General features: G+C 36.2%; 1 protein-coding gene across 1 annotated transcript in view; it reads left to right on the forward strand.

Annotated features, from left to right (window-relative positions):
- Nucleotides 1–2,523: 2,523 nt before the first annotated feature.
- The window catches only part of TRAPPC3L (trafficking protein particle complex subunit 3L), a 37,133-nt gene continuing 24,319 nt past the window's right edge, over nucleotides 2,524–15,337 (forward strand). Inside the window, exons 1-3 of the mRNA XM_058566406.1 lie at nucleotides 2,524–2,565; nucleotides 5,798–5,895; nucleotides 8,953–9,052. Of these exons, the coding sequence (XP_058422389.1) occupies nucleotides 2,524–2,565; nucleotides 5,798–5,895; nucleotides 8,953–9,052 (240 nt within the window). The remainder of the gene's footprint in view (nucleotides 2,566–5,797; nucleotides 5,896–8,952; nucleotides 9,053–15,337) is intronic.

The following is a 15,337-nucleotide window of genomic DNA, read 5'->3' on the forward strand; positions in this document are numbered from 1 at the left end:
ATGGACCTTGAGGGTATTATGTTAAGTGAAATAAGCCAGACAGAGAAAGACAACACTGTATGATTTCACTCATATGTGGAAGATAAATGCATGGATAGAGAGAACAGATTAGTGGTTACCAGAGGGGAAGGGGGTTGGAGGGTGAGCACAAGGGATAAAGGGGCACATACATATGGTGACTAACAAATAATAATATACAACTGAAATTTTACAATGTTATAAAATATTATGACCTCAGTAAAGTAAAAATATTAAAATAATTTTAAAAATAAGAGGAAAAACTTTTCTGCATTATTTTGAAATGCTTCTTCCTAGTTTGCTGTGAGAGCAGATATTATAGATAATCTACCTGTTAGAAACATAACCTGTATGCTTTCTTCTATTTAAGTGAAGGTCAGTTTTTCATAAAAGTAAGGAACCTGGGGAATACAAGGCTCACTCCTATCATGAGAGCTGCTAAAGGCAAGTGGGTTTCACGGGCTGGAAAGAAGAAAACCAGGGTCCCAGCCAGTGCCTACTGCTATACTTCGGCAGACTGTGCTTTTGTAGGATGGTGCCCAGCAGAGGCTCCTTCCATAAGCCCTGTGGTCCTGGGTGCAGGGGCAGGAGAGAGAGGGAGACTCATAGGTCCGGAAGAAGAGCTGGCTTTTCTAATGTACCCATAATGTCCTGAATTCTCACGGTGGCCCTGATGTCACCATACCACAGCCATTAGAGTTGAGTGAAATCGATTTCTGTACCATCACTCCCCTCCCACCAAGTACACAGCCCTTTTCGATGTTTTTCTCAGTGATCTCTCATCCAGAACCCAGAATTGCTCCCAAACTAGGCCCAGCAACATGCTGTCACCATACCTTAATAACTTTTGTGAGTCTACCTCTAAAATATTTTGCTCTATCATAATTAGAGTTTATGCAATAGAAAAAAGGTTTTTGATTTGGAGTCAGCAAATTTAGCCCAAATCCCTCTTTGTTGCCTACTATCCAGCTAACCTTGAACAAATTTCTTAACCTCTCTGACTTTAAGTTCCTACCTATAAAATGGTAATGATTACAGTACTGACTACTTCACAGATTGTAGCTGAATTAAAATGAGATAAAGAAAATGAAAACCATGTTGTAAACTGTAAAGTTTATACAAATATAAGGTGTTATTAATCTGCCAGAAAGCCCCTCACACCCTACAACCCAGCAAAACTGATTTTCCTGATAATGGTGTCATTGAACATAGGCACTAATGGAAATACCTTAAATACTGTAGAATTCTATTCAATATATTCACCTACAAGAATAATCTATAGTAATTAGTGTTTCTAGAGCATTATAATGTGTTTTATAGCATGCATATCTCTTTGATACTCACCATTATTCCGTGAGGTGGGTATTATTATTGCCATTTCATAGATGTGGAAACTGCGCCACAGAGCAATAAAATGGCTTACCTGAGGTCACACAGCCAGTAAATGGTAGAACTGTGGCTTAGCCTGAGATTTCCAAATCCTCCTAGGCTCTTTCAACTACACCACACTCTTCTTCAAAATAGCCAGAAGTCTGTCACTTTATAGCAAGAATTTTCCAGAACACATAGGGCTAATTGACTCAAGCTGTAAGAAGTAAGAAACTACTTTCTTAAATCGAGTTTTATGCTTCTATTCCTGGAACAGCTTTGATCCTCCACACCCTGCAGTTGTCAAGATGAGAGAGTTCCTTGTTTAAACTTTATCTGTACTTCTGCATAAAGAGAGCTTTCAAGAGCTGACATCTCAGGAATTATCAGAAGAAAGCCAAGCCCTTGCTTTCTCTGCCAGAATCATTATACATTATTAAACTGTAGAACACCCATTTTGAGCAACAGTTTTATGAGAAAATATCAGCACCCAAATTCTATCATTCCTTAAAATTGCTGCTTATGGGGAAAAAAAAAGGTACCAGATATATTTGGATTTTAGAAAAACACAAAATGGGGGTCTGTGATACCCATTATTTGGGGGATAATGTGATAGCCGTTAGAATTGTTGATCAGGTTTGAACCCAAGATTTAGTGCCTATAGATTGCTGATCCTGTCTGGAATTCACACAACAATCAATATGAAGACTGAATAATGCGAACCTTTAGATCTATCTTGGACTGTGAAGGTTTCTGTTTGTGATTTTAAAACAATGCCTTGGCAGGAGAACAAAACACCACTCTTATACTCCCTTGGGCTAACGAATTTTCAGTAGCTGGTTCTTCTGGTCTGACTTCCCACTATTGGCTTTTATGCCTCTAGATTGGAACTCATCCCCACAAGTGAAGCAGGATGTGATCAGTGGCAAGGTACGAGGCTATAAGATGGTTCTGTGGATGATTGTTTTCCTCTTCAGTTCAGTAAAGAGCAAAAGCGGTAGAGTGCAGAAGTAGCACTCGTGTCTCAAAACAAGAAGGAACTTGCAAAAACCAAACAAAAGGACAAAGGCTGATACCCCTCTAAGGTAAAAGCCAAAGAAAAGAAATCGAAGAATACTTCTTCATCTATCCAGCACTATGTCTCGCCCTGCACACAGAAGACCAGAATACCGTAAAATAGTAAGATCTTTTTATAAACATATTCTCAAAGAGATTTTTTTTCTACTTCAGAGAAAATGTTTTCTTAAATGATTTCTGATTTATTTTGAAAGGTTACACTATGAGTAGATGTTTTTCAGTGGAGCAAGGGAGTCTTTAGTGGAGGGAATCATGAATGACACCTCCGGGAATAGTTACAATGATCTCTTACATACTGTAGCAGAGTAATCGATTCTTATACATATTTTAGGGTCTTCTTTTTTTTCGAGGAGGAGGATTGTCCTGAGCTAACATCTGTTGCCCATCTTCCTCTTTTTCTTTTTTCTCCCCAAAGCCCCAGTACATAGTTGCATATTCTAGTTGTAGGTCCTGGTTCTTCCATGTGGGACGCTGCCTCAGCAGAGCTTGATGAGTGGTGAATAGGTGCGGGCCCAGGATCTGATCTGGCGCACCCCAGGCCGCTGAAGCAGAACGTGTGAACTTTTAACTACTTTGCCACTGGGCAGCCCTTTTAGAGTCTTCTTTTCTGACTAATTAGATTTATAAAAGTGACAAATTTTTCTTTTGTCTCTGACAGAAAATATGAAAAGATTAAGCAATGCTTTGTGTTTCATACTTGTAATTCTTTGTATTTCATACTTCATGAAATAGGAAATGAATGTATATAAAATAGTTGATTATGTGTTAAATTGAATAGGAATAGATCATTAAAAAACTCAGTATTAAGAGATTGTATTTAAAAATATATTTCCTTGTCTTAAATGTGTTTATTATTATAATTTGGTATAAGCTATTATCCTTTCTCTATGTTCCAAGTTCAGAGGTACTTTTAAAACCTAATTATTTGCAGATTAGATTTGGATACATATTCTTCTTTAATCCTCTCATTATAGTTTTAGGCATTCACAAGTTACAGATGTGAAAACTCATCATTAAGTTTAAAGCTCCTTTAATTATTTCAGGATACTGATGGGCATTGGATAAAATTAAGTTAATTTCAGCCATAGGTATAGAATTATGTGACTAACTAGCACACCTCAGTTGGGAATGCCTACAGATGCCTCCTCTGGCATTCTGGGATGTTGATTTATTTGTATATGGGGCTCTCAAATGCTAAAAAATATTGTACATAGTTCATATTGCACCTAAATCACTTGATTTGTATACCAGTTAAAACATATTTTTATCCTGATATATCCAAAACTTCTTGAATTAATTAGTGGTGCGCTATTTTTCATATATGAAAATGACTGTTTTTTATTGTTTTATAAACTGTGAAGATAAACTTATGTTGACCTTTCCTGTGATCAATGGTATGGATTTGAGACCCTACTGGACGTGTAGTTCAAGGTAGAGCCTTTGGCCATGAGGCAGAATGGGGAAAACTGGCTTTTATGGGTACTGAACTTGAAACTCAGCTGAAAGTAAAATATAGTTAGTATCCACCCATCAGAATGAGAGAGAGAAAAGAAAATGCTGTGATTTCAGTTTGGTCTCCGTTATAAATGGGCACACTGCTGAGGTTATGGCATGTGGGTAGGGCAAACTTGATCTCCTTTTCTCTCTTTTTCTAATTCTTTTCTTTTACTGCTAGTGGCAACAATCACATTATCACTCTCTCACCCTCCTCTCTCTCTCTTTCTCTGTCTCCTTCATCTTTGCTTATTTTTATGCTGTAGATATTTCATGTATAATTTACAGACATTTCTTATGATTTATGATTAGGTTCTTGAAAGATTTAAATAAGACTAGAATTATTTTTCTATATATTTTTCCTATTTTGTACATATTAGTGTCCTTAATGTAATGTCAATTAACGTATATAATATATATCTACACACATTTATAATATTTTGATTTATATTTTCCAACATAAATTATGTCCATACCTGCCATGTGCCATTTAGATTCTATCCATTTAAAACTTGTCTTGTTATAATAAATATTCTACCTGATTAAAGAAATATATTTGTTACACTATAAGCCCATTGATAAGGGAGTGGATACTGGTGGTAACGGGCCAATTTTGGAAGTATTTGGATCAACATTGTATAACATTTTATAGAAGCCATTTTGTTGAATAAACAATTTTATTGGTTTGTTGAACCATTTCTGCCCATGCTTTGGGAAAAAAAAAATTGAATACATGTTATCAAGCCTTATCTTCCCCTCCATGTTAGGCTACCCAAGATATCTGGGTCTAGAGGTAAGGACACCTCTTCTAACCTGGAATCTACATTTGACCTCTCATGAAAATACAAGATTATGCACAAAATAACATTTTTTCAACAGTGGGTTCCCCTTCCTACCTCCCTCTCCCGCCCACCTCTACTTCAAACACTGCTTTATTTGTGTGCACCTCGGAGATAATTGCCATGTCAGAGCGCAGCCTGCTGTCTCAGGCTCCGTCCTGGCTCTGACAGTTGCTGGCTAGTTGAGCAAGTCACTCAGTCATCCTGAGGCTTCATTCCCTCCTCTGTAGGACTGAGAGCATTGGAATAAATTATCTCTCATATCCCCTTCCCTTACTTAGGTAGAATTCAATAGCAGAAGCAAAACAGAGAGATTTTTAAAAATAGATTCATGGACCTTTGTGTTTTCTATTTCCCATATTTTCAACCTATCTATGCTAAACCAAACCTATATTATTCTTACTTTTAGTTTTCATTTTTAATTCATTCTGAAAATAGGACATATTTGGGAGGTCTATAAGGAAAGTGCAAATTCTCCTTTTTTCTCAAAGTATAAAGAAAAGAAAAATCTCACAAATTTGCTGCTACAGTTGGATTCATCCTGTGGTCTCTTTGGCAGATCTGGAATTCGTTAGGGATGGTACAGGTTCGTGAGAAGTCTCACCTAGTTATTTCTTTCAACTGAAAACATGGTCAGCATATACCAAAGGCCATTTTAGAACATTAGAAATTTATATCAGCAATTAGTATTCTTTTAAAAACTTCTTCCACGAAAATACACTGCAAGTTATGTAATGTAAGCAAATACATAGAAAAATGTTCTCATGTTAAGAAATTTATTTTATTCCACAGCTCCCTCCCCCTCCAAATATGTACCCCTCCAAAATATGGGTACAATTTGTTCTTAAAAGTGAAATTTGTGGCAATAATTAGAAGGAGGGTAGAAATATGAACAGATGATCTCAAAATCTGCTTCCGACTAGAAATTTTGTAAAAAAGAAATAGAGTAACGTATTGTTTGTAACTTCGCCTATAACATAAAACTATCCCTTTTTCTCCAGAACAAAGATCTCTTTGTCCTCACCTATGGGGCTCTGGTTGCCCAACTGTGTAAGGATTATGAAAAAGATGAAGATGTGAATAAATATTTAGATAAGATGTAAGTAGAAATCTTTCATTCTTGTGGAATGTACATTGTTTCTTAATATCCTCTGCATTTTGTCCACCTCTAATGACTTGCTTGCTCCATTTCACCAGCTGTTCTTCTATTTCAATAAATCACATCTTAAAGCTGAACATAATTTCTGACAACTGCCATTTGGCTTGTCATAAAGTATAAAGCAATAGAAAGGAACTTCTTTTCCATGAATATCAAGCACGGGACACTTTCTTTCTAGTTAGAAATCATTTCTTTGCTAGTCATTTATAAGCAAAGGATGTGGTAAAACTGAAATTGTTTTTTAACAATATAATGGATCATCAAATTTGATTCTTTTCAGAAGTCTTGTGTTCTGACATAACTCCTTCCAATATAAATATATGCTTACATAAGCATAGATCATTTATGGAAGGAAATGCAAAAAACTACTAATGGTAGTTGTCTGAGAGAAGTGGGAGACTGGGCATTACAGGTAGAAGAGAGTTTTTTCCTGTAGTGATTTTATTGTTTGACTGATTTTACCATTACTACGCTTTACTTAAAAATATATTTGGGGCTGGCCCCGTGGTGTAGTGGTTAAGTGTGCACGCTTCGCTGCTGGTGGCCAGGGGTTCGGATCCTGAGCTCGCCCCTGTGCACTACTTGTCAGGCCATGCTGTGGCGGTGTCCCATATAAAGCGGAGGAAAATGGGCACAGATGTTAGCCTAGGGCCAGTCTTCCTCAGCAAAAAAAAGAGAAAAAAAAAGAGGAGGATTGGCATGGATGTTAGCTCAGAGCTGATCTTCCTCACACACAAAATATATATATATATATATATATTAAATAGAGAAACTCACTCCTTCCTTTTAAAATAAAGTCCATTCTCCTTGTCTTTATTCATGGAGATTCTTTCTGCACAAATTCACCCTTTAATTTTCTCAGAATAATTATATGATCATCAGATTATTACCCAATAATAAAATGTCTCTCAACATTTTTTGAACCTCTTAATTACGGATCCTGAAAAGGACTCTAACAGGGCAATGACTGGAAAACCTGTGCTAGTTAGATGATTTAGTTAGACAGATTGAAGGGGAAATTGACATTTTAGAGCCTTTTAAAAGGGTTCATTGTATTTTCAGTTGGAATACAGAAAAAAAGACAAATAAAGGAGAGCTTGAAAGATTTTTTTTTGAATCCTAGATATCCTCCCTTTCTATATGCTAATCCTTTTTCTATTGGACAGTTCTTTTTCACTGTCCTGTGTTTATTTTGGTCCACATACCTTTCTTTTTTGTGTGTATTTCTTCTTAATTAGTCAGGAGCATTTCCTCAGCTAAACTGTCTGTAATGGTGGGAGCTGCTTAAACTATTTTATACTAAGATAATTCTTAAATATGTAACATAGCATTTCCAGATGCTACATCATTTTATTTAGCTTATGTTAATATGCATTGTTTTATGAAACAGCTGTAGAAAATGAAGAAGTATTTATTTAACTAAAATAATACCTTAATTAGTTACTTGGATGCACATTTTCACAAATATGAATCAAACATTAAAGAATAAATTTTGAGAGGCTGCAGAAAGGCCTCACCTTAAGAAAAACAATAATTCATATTTGGATTTCTTTAATAGCTTCTGCTGAGAGCATCTTACATTTTTAATTTGATATATAAAATATCTACTTTGCAGAAACATACCCTTGGACCAAAGCAAGATATATGTATATATATTTATATTTTCCACTGACCATTAATGTTCTAGCTTCCCATCACTGTTCCCAGTGGCCAAGCTTGTGGATAGGCAGAAAAATTAGAAAACACTGGAAACATTTTTTAAATCCTGGTACAACTATTTCTGTAAAGCATATGTTCTGTTCTTTAAAAGTCTTTTCAGCGTGAATTTCCTGGCTAGAATCACAAAACATTTTTCTCAAAAGGCAAGTAGCTAGACTGAATATTTCTATCCACTCAGAAATATAAATAGAATATCTCATAGATTTAGCGAATTAATAAGCACTCTGACATCAAATCCATCTCCCCCCAACCATCCAGGAACCAAATATCTCCCCCCTTTTTAGACCCTATGGAGCAAATATTGCTTCCACAAACTGTGGAGTCTTTATCTTGTTGGGACTTCTGTTGCTCCCTTCAAGCCATTTCACTTGTCTATGTACATACGACTGTGAAATTAAAAGACCAATTTTGTGCCAGCTATTTGGCAAAAGCAGTCTTATTCCTCTTTATTTCTACCATTAAGGTCATATTTCCTCAACTAGATTGAAAGTTCTTAGGTCTCTCTTGTTGAAGGTGTCCGTTCAGCCATCTTAGTCATATACTCAGTCATATTATCACATCTCAATAAAACGCTTTCAGAATTGTACTTTATGTACTGCTCAAGCTATTCGCTGTGAGGTGGAGCTAACAGATAATACAAATACCTTCTCCCAAGTAAGTCCCATAGATTCAGTTTCCCTGGTATGAAAAATAAATTTTCTGAATTTGGCTTTTTTTCTTTTCACTAAACTTCAGAGTTCTAACTGCTGACACCTGCACTGGCAACAAAAATTGATTTCTCTGTTCCCTTCTTCCGCTCCTTCCAGAGCCCATCACAGACATGCCTGCCCTCCTACCACGGTGACTATGCTAAGAGAAGAATGAGAATCTAGGAGCCACACCCATAGCCGACAACAAGCTAGCTAGACACTCATTCTGTTTCTGTCAACAGCTAATCATGAGCAAGTTAATTGGCAATGAGAAACATTAGGCTACACACAAAAAACTCCTTCAACTTTAATTTACCATGTCAAATTTGGGCCAGCCTTGACTCCTAATCAGACTCCTTCACTTGTAGAAGACTAGTTAATATTTCCTGGATGCATTGCTCTCTGCTTCTGTGGTCTGTGGCATAAATAAGGAGCCCACTGCCAAATAGCCATTTTACTTGTCGAGTTTGGTTTACTTTGTTATCCACTTGTGCAAGTGCCAATCAGATGAATCCATTCTTAAACATTGATAGACTTCACTAATTACTCAAATATTATTTTCAGATCACACTCTTTCCTTCATCCACAGGGGATACGGCATTGGAACACGGCTGGTGGAAGACTTTTTGGCTCGATCTTGTGTGAGAAGATGCCACAGTTATTCAGAAATTATAGACATAATTGCCCAGGTAAATGCATTTTTAGCTCTGTCGGTATGTTTTGAAAATCTTTGATTCATCCTGAGTTTGGTGGTTTTCTGCTCTGATTGAACCAGGTTCCATCTGTGTTTGTTTTTAGGTGCTAAGAGAGGGGATTCTGATCAAAAAGCATTTTATTTCAGCACAAAGATAAAGCTATTGTGAACAGAGATAAATGTTTCCAGGGTTTTAAGCATCTATCGATTTTTCTGACCACATGGTGTGTGTGGAGTGTATGTCCCAAACAGGGGAAAATATTTTAAGAAGGTAAAGAGGGGCATGTAATAGGGCAACCTGATAACGTGCATGCTCCAAATCAATTTCTGTATATAATCATTTTTAGCACATGGAAGGAGGTAGTCTTTGGCTGTCTCAGAGAATATTGTAGCCATTTCATTCCCGGAGCAATGTTTTCCCAAGAGAAAAATAAAGCTTCCTGCAAATATATGTGCTCTAAGAACTTTCACAGCCCTAATATATGAGAGACAACTTGGCATCATCCAGAACTAGCTCAAATTTCTTAGATGTAAGATGAGATCGGGCAATGCATCCTTAGCCAGAATTTCTTTAATCTGCTAGGTTATCAGATTAAATCAGGTCTATCGTTATTAACCTGTGTTGTTCGTTTGTGGGAGACCTAGAAAGTATGCATGGATATGAGATGTTTATGAGGTCCAGGTATGCTACCTCCAGGTTCTCACAATTGACCAGTAAGTCAGTCTCATTCTTCTCTTCCCTCCTGATCCTTAATATTGTTATACATTGCATACTGACTCTTCACGTGAGTGGCAATAATAGTTCTACCTAGTGCTTTGTGATTCTAAATGCAGTTTTACACACTTTTTTGGGTTTCATCCTTACAGTGTCTCTGTGAAGTAGGCAGAGTAGCAGTTATTATCCCCATGTTCCAGATAAGAAAACTGAATCCCGGAAAGAATAGAATAAATTTAATACTAGTATATGTGAAAAAAAATTTTGTACATTCAAAAAGACAATCCAAATGAAAGATTTTCCCACTTATTGTCATTATTATTTTCATTATATCATGGCTAGTGAATCACGTGGTTGAAATGGAAATCCAGGTCTTCCAGTCCTAGTGTAGTGAGTTTAGCACACCACTAAACAAGTTCAAAAAATTGTCTTTCCATATTTGCAGAATATAACTAAGATCCTGAAACAGTAGCTTGAAAAATGAAATAATTTTTCACTACATCAATTCTATGGGCAATACTATAAGAATACTAGCTGTTTTAATGGAAATTAAATACTTAAAATATCTAAATGTAGATGGTTGTGTTCTATTTCTGTGAAAAATGCCATTGGGATTTTGATGGGGATTATGTTGAATCAGTATATTGCTTTGGGTACTATGGACATTTTAACAATATTAAGTCTTTCAATCCTTGAACCTGGGATGCCATTCCATCTTTTGTGTTTTATTTAATTTCTTTCATCAATGTTTTGTAGTTTTCAGTATACAAGTCTTTCACCTCCTTGCTTAAGTTTATTCCTAGGTGTTTTACCCTTTTTGGTGCTATTGTAAAGGAATTGTTTTCTTAATTTCTTTTTTGGATAGTTCATTGTTACTGTATAGAAATACAGCTGATTTTTGTGTGTTGGTTTTGTATCCTGCAACTTTAATGAAAACATTATTATTTCTAAACAGTTTTTTGTGGAGTCTTTAGGGTTTTCTACATGTAAAATCATACTTGCCACAAAAAGAGATAATTTTACTTCTTGCTTTCCAATTTGGATGCCTTTTATTTCTTTTTCTTGCCTAATTGCTCTGGCTAGGACTTCCAGTACTATGTTGAGTAGAACTGGTGAGAGTAGGTATCCTTACCTTGTTCCTGATCTTAGAGGAAAAGCTTTCAATTTTTCACCATTGAGTATGGCAATGAGGAAAGGATAGTCTCTTCAACAAATGGTGATGAGAAAACTGGATATCCACATGCGAAAGAATGGAATTGGACCTTTATCTTACACCATACACAAAATCAACTCAAAATGGATCAAAAACTTAAATATAAGACCCCAAACTATAAAATTTCTAGAACAAAACATGGGGGAAATTTTCATGACATTGATCTTGACAATGATTCCATAGATATGACACCAAAAGCACAGGCAACAAAGACAAAATAAGCAAGAGGGATTACATTAAACTAAAAAGCTTCTGCATGGTAAACAATGAACAGAGTAAAAAGGCAACCTATGGAATGGGAGAAAATATTTGCAAACCATATATCTGATGAGGGGTTAATCTCCAAAATATATAAGGAACTCCTATAACTCTAGTAAAAAAAAAAAAAAACACCTAATAACCCTATTAAGAAATAGCCTGAGGACTTGAATAGATATTTCTGCAAAGAAGACTTGCAAATGGCCAACCAGTATATGAAAAAATGCTCAAGTCACTAATCAGGGAAATGAAAACCAAAACCACAATAAGACATCACCTCACACCTGTCAAGATTTCTATTATAAAAAAAGGACAAGTGTTGGTGAGGATGTGGAGAAATTGGAACCCTTGCATGCTGTTGGTGGGAATGTAAAATGGTGCAGCCACCATGGAAAACAGTATAGAAGTTTCTCAAAAAATTAAAAATAGAACTACCATATGATCTATCAATCCCACTTCTGGGTATTTATCCAAAAGAATTAAAATCAGGATCTCAAACAGATATTACCGCTCCTATATTCATTGCAACATTTTCACAATTGCCAAGATGTGGAAACAACCTAAAGTCTATTAACAGATGAATGGATAAAGAAAATGTGGTATATACGTGGCATAGTATTTAGTCTTTAAAAAGAAGGAAATTCTGCAATATGCAACAACATGGTTGAAGCCTGTCACAGAAGGACAAATACTGCATGATTCCACTTATATGAGATATCTGAAATAGTCAAATTCATAGAATCCAAGAGTGGAATGGTGGTTGCCAGGGTCTGGGGGAAGGGGATATGGGCAGTTACTAATCAATGGACATAAAGTTTCAATCAAGCAAGATGAATGAGCTCTAGAGGTCTGTTGTACAACATTGTACCTATAGTCAACCATAATGTACTGTACACTTAAAAATTTGTTAACAGGGTAGATCTCATGGTAAGTGTTCTTATCACAATAAAAAAAGCTTAAAAGAAACAGGTCTGTTTAATATAAAACTGAAAACGTGCATAAAATCCATTTTCCAAATACCTCTTCTCTAAATTTTTCATGTCTTTTTGACTTTCTGATGTCATATAAGTTCTTGTCTGCTCCTCCTGTCCTCAGTGATCTTGGAAAAGATCCATTTCCACTCCCATGCAAGATTTCTTCTTACCAATGAAGAGAATATGTCATCACCCTCACCCATCTCTTGTGTGGAGGGGTTGTGTCCTGGTCTTTGCACTTTCCTTCAAAGGCCTCTCTTAATCATTTTCCCTTCTCCAGCAAAATGATCTTTTACATGTGGGAATGATGTCACCCAATTCAAGAGCATTTTAAGACAGATGAAGGGTCAGACTTTAGTTACGTAGTCACTCACTGATGCTTTCATGGAAAGGTCTGGCCTTCAAGAGCATTATCTCATTAATCCTTGTAAACTCATCTCAGAGAAGGCAGGTGTCAAATGTTACAGAGTCGGTTTCATAGAGAAGTGGGGCGAGGTCAGAGGAAGTTTACCATGGCCACATGCTGCTCGTGAAGCACTGCAGAATCAGGAGCAGAACCTAATGGTTGTGACCTTTGTTTGGCTGCCCTCTCAGACCACGTGCTTATACAGAACACCATTATCATCCTTCTCGAGTACCTACCTACATACCTATCCACTGTGGCTTCCACAGAACTCATGATCTCTGTCCTGGTTCCAGAGAAGGAAAGAGAGAGAAAGAGAAAAAGAAGATGCGTTTGAAGAGAACTGACTAGATGAAGAAACTCTTGCCCAGAGGAGTGAAGTGAGTCCTCTAAGAGCCAGTTAGTGAGAGACTGCATGTAGGCACAGGTCTCCTGACCTTATGCTGTGCTCTACACTCTGCCTCTGGAAGGGGGCAATTTTCTTACTTCAGGTATTAATATTTCCCTCTCTCTATTTTCCTCACTTTGCTTTTTCCAAAGGGGAGGTCACTCTATCACTAGGCTTCTGACAAATCCTTTTGACAGGCTTTAGACCTCAAATTGCGCCATCTAGTGGTCCGAAAAGAAATTCCATGACAGAGGCCAAATCATCGATCAAAAAATTTTAGTCACCCTTACATTTTATATAAAAAAGAGATGACCGGCTAATTCTAAAGTCATCTTCCTGCAACATTAAAATGTATCCATTATTTAAATGTGATTTTTTTCATATACAAGTCTACTTTTTGTGTTTGCCTCAAAGTATAACTACAAATTTTAAATAAGACATATAATTTATCATAATTGTCAGCACCATTACAACATGATATTGAAAAACTTTAGTAATACAGAGCCTTTCTTCAGAAAAGCTCAAAGTAATTCCCACCTATTATCTGTTTTTCCCTTGCAAGAGCCTTGTGAAGTAAAAAGGGCATCTACCATTAGCCCCATTTTACTGATGAGGTAATTGAGCCTTAGATGACATCACCGCAGACACATAGTAAGAAAAGCCAGCCTGGAATTCAATTCTTCTGACCTTATTCCAGTGCTTTTTCCAAAAATTGTTTCTTTAAAATATACCTTTAGGGGCCAGCGCAGGGGCATAGTGGTTGAGTTTATGCACTCTGCTTTGGCTGCCCAGGGTTCATAGGTTCGGATCCCGGGTGTGAACCTACACACTGCTCATCGAGCCATGCTGTGATGGCGTCGCATATGCAAAATAGAGGAAAATTGGCACAGATGTTAGCTCAAGGCCAATCTTCCTCACCAGGAATATATATATATATACAGCTTTGAAGATTTTCTCCTATTATGATCATTGTTCTGAGAAAGATGAAAATGTGGAATCTTCAGTGGAGGTACCATAGCAGTTTTTAGTTATAGTAATGAAATATTGGAAAGTTTAGCTGTAACTTAAGAGGCATAAATCTCTTTCAGTTTATTATAAGTATGAGTAGAAAATACAATGCTACCTCTTTCTGGTCTAAGGTCTAAAAAACATCTCCTTAGTTATAAGGAGATATGAATATATATTTCATGATTTTCATGAAATATATTTCATATATTTCCATATATTTCATGGTTTCTAAACACATTGATGATCGAAGTTTTGTTATTAGGAGAAGATAATTAGAGATAAACTTGATCATTTAAATCAAAATGATCATAAAGGTTAGGCTTGACAGGAAATATTATAGTGTTGCCTTTTAAAAGTAATTTAAACACAAGGAGCTCTGATCCTCATCAGATTTAGAGCAATAGTCTAACCAAGTCTGGTGTAGTAGAGATTAAAAGATAAGAGTCCACATCCTACTCAGCCACATTCCAACTGTGTGACCCTAAGCAAGTCATTTAGCCTCACTGAACATCAGTTTCCATCTATGTCAGATGAGAATTTTTTCAGCTGTAGTTCTCCTGATTTTCAGGTATTGCTTTCCCTAGATAAAATCTGGACATGGAACTATAATCGTAAATAGCTGAGTGTGCTGAGTGTAGCCTCCAAGTCCTCGCTCAGAGCATCCACACCTTCTAGTTACAATAGTGTTTACAACTGCTTGGCGTGACACAAGCTGTTCATCACAGCTGGGAAAGCTTTTTACTGTCAGGTCGATGTCATTATGATGGCTGCTCTGAGGGGTATTGAGGGAATTTATAATTTTTCAATATAAACATCACATTATTGGTATTGTCAAAGTAAGATGAAATTTTTAGAGAGGAAAATATATAAAATGTACGAAAATATAAAAAGACTTGTAAAACTTAGATTCTGATCTTTAGATTAAAAAATTGGAACCCAATATATTGTACTTGTCGGGAAATCTGGAAAGCAAAAATGAGATCTTTTCCTATTAATAGCATAAATTGAAATTTCACCTTAATTAAATTACATAATATGAGTGATGATTTTTGGGGGGTGAGTGATATAAAATCGGTGAAATAATTAAAAGGAAATATTCACAGGAGGCAATATAAACGAGGATACCTAAATCAGGGAAGGAAATCTAAATGGTGACTGTTGTAAACATAAATTCCAGGGCAAAGATTTAGGCATATAATCCATAGAGGAATCTAAATGGCAGAGGAAATTTTTTTTTTACTGGATGAATCCTTTATATTTCAATAAAGTGGTCCATTTAAGATTAGAGTTGATTCCAGAAGGACTCCAGCAAATCATACTG

The sequence above is a fragment of the Diceros bicornis genome, chromosome 23 (assembly GCF_020826845.1).
Source record: "Diceros bicornis minor isolate mBicDic1 chromosome 23, mDicBic1.mat.cur, whole genome shotgun sequence".
Taxonomy (NCBI): Eukaryota; Metazoa; Chordata; class Mammalia; order Perissodactyla; family Rhinocerotidae; genus Diceros; species Diceros bicornis.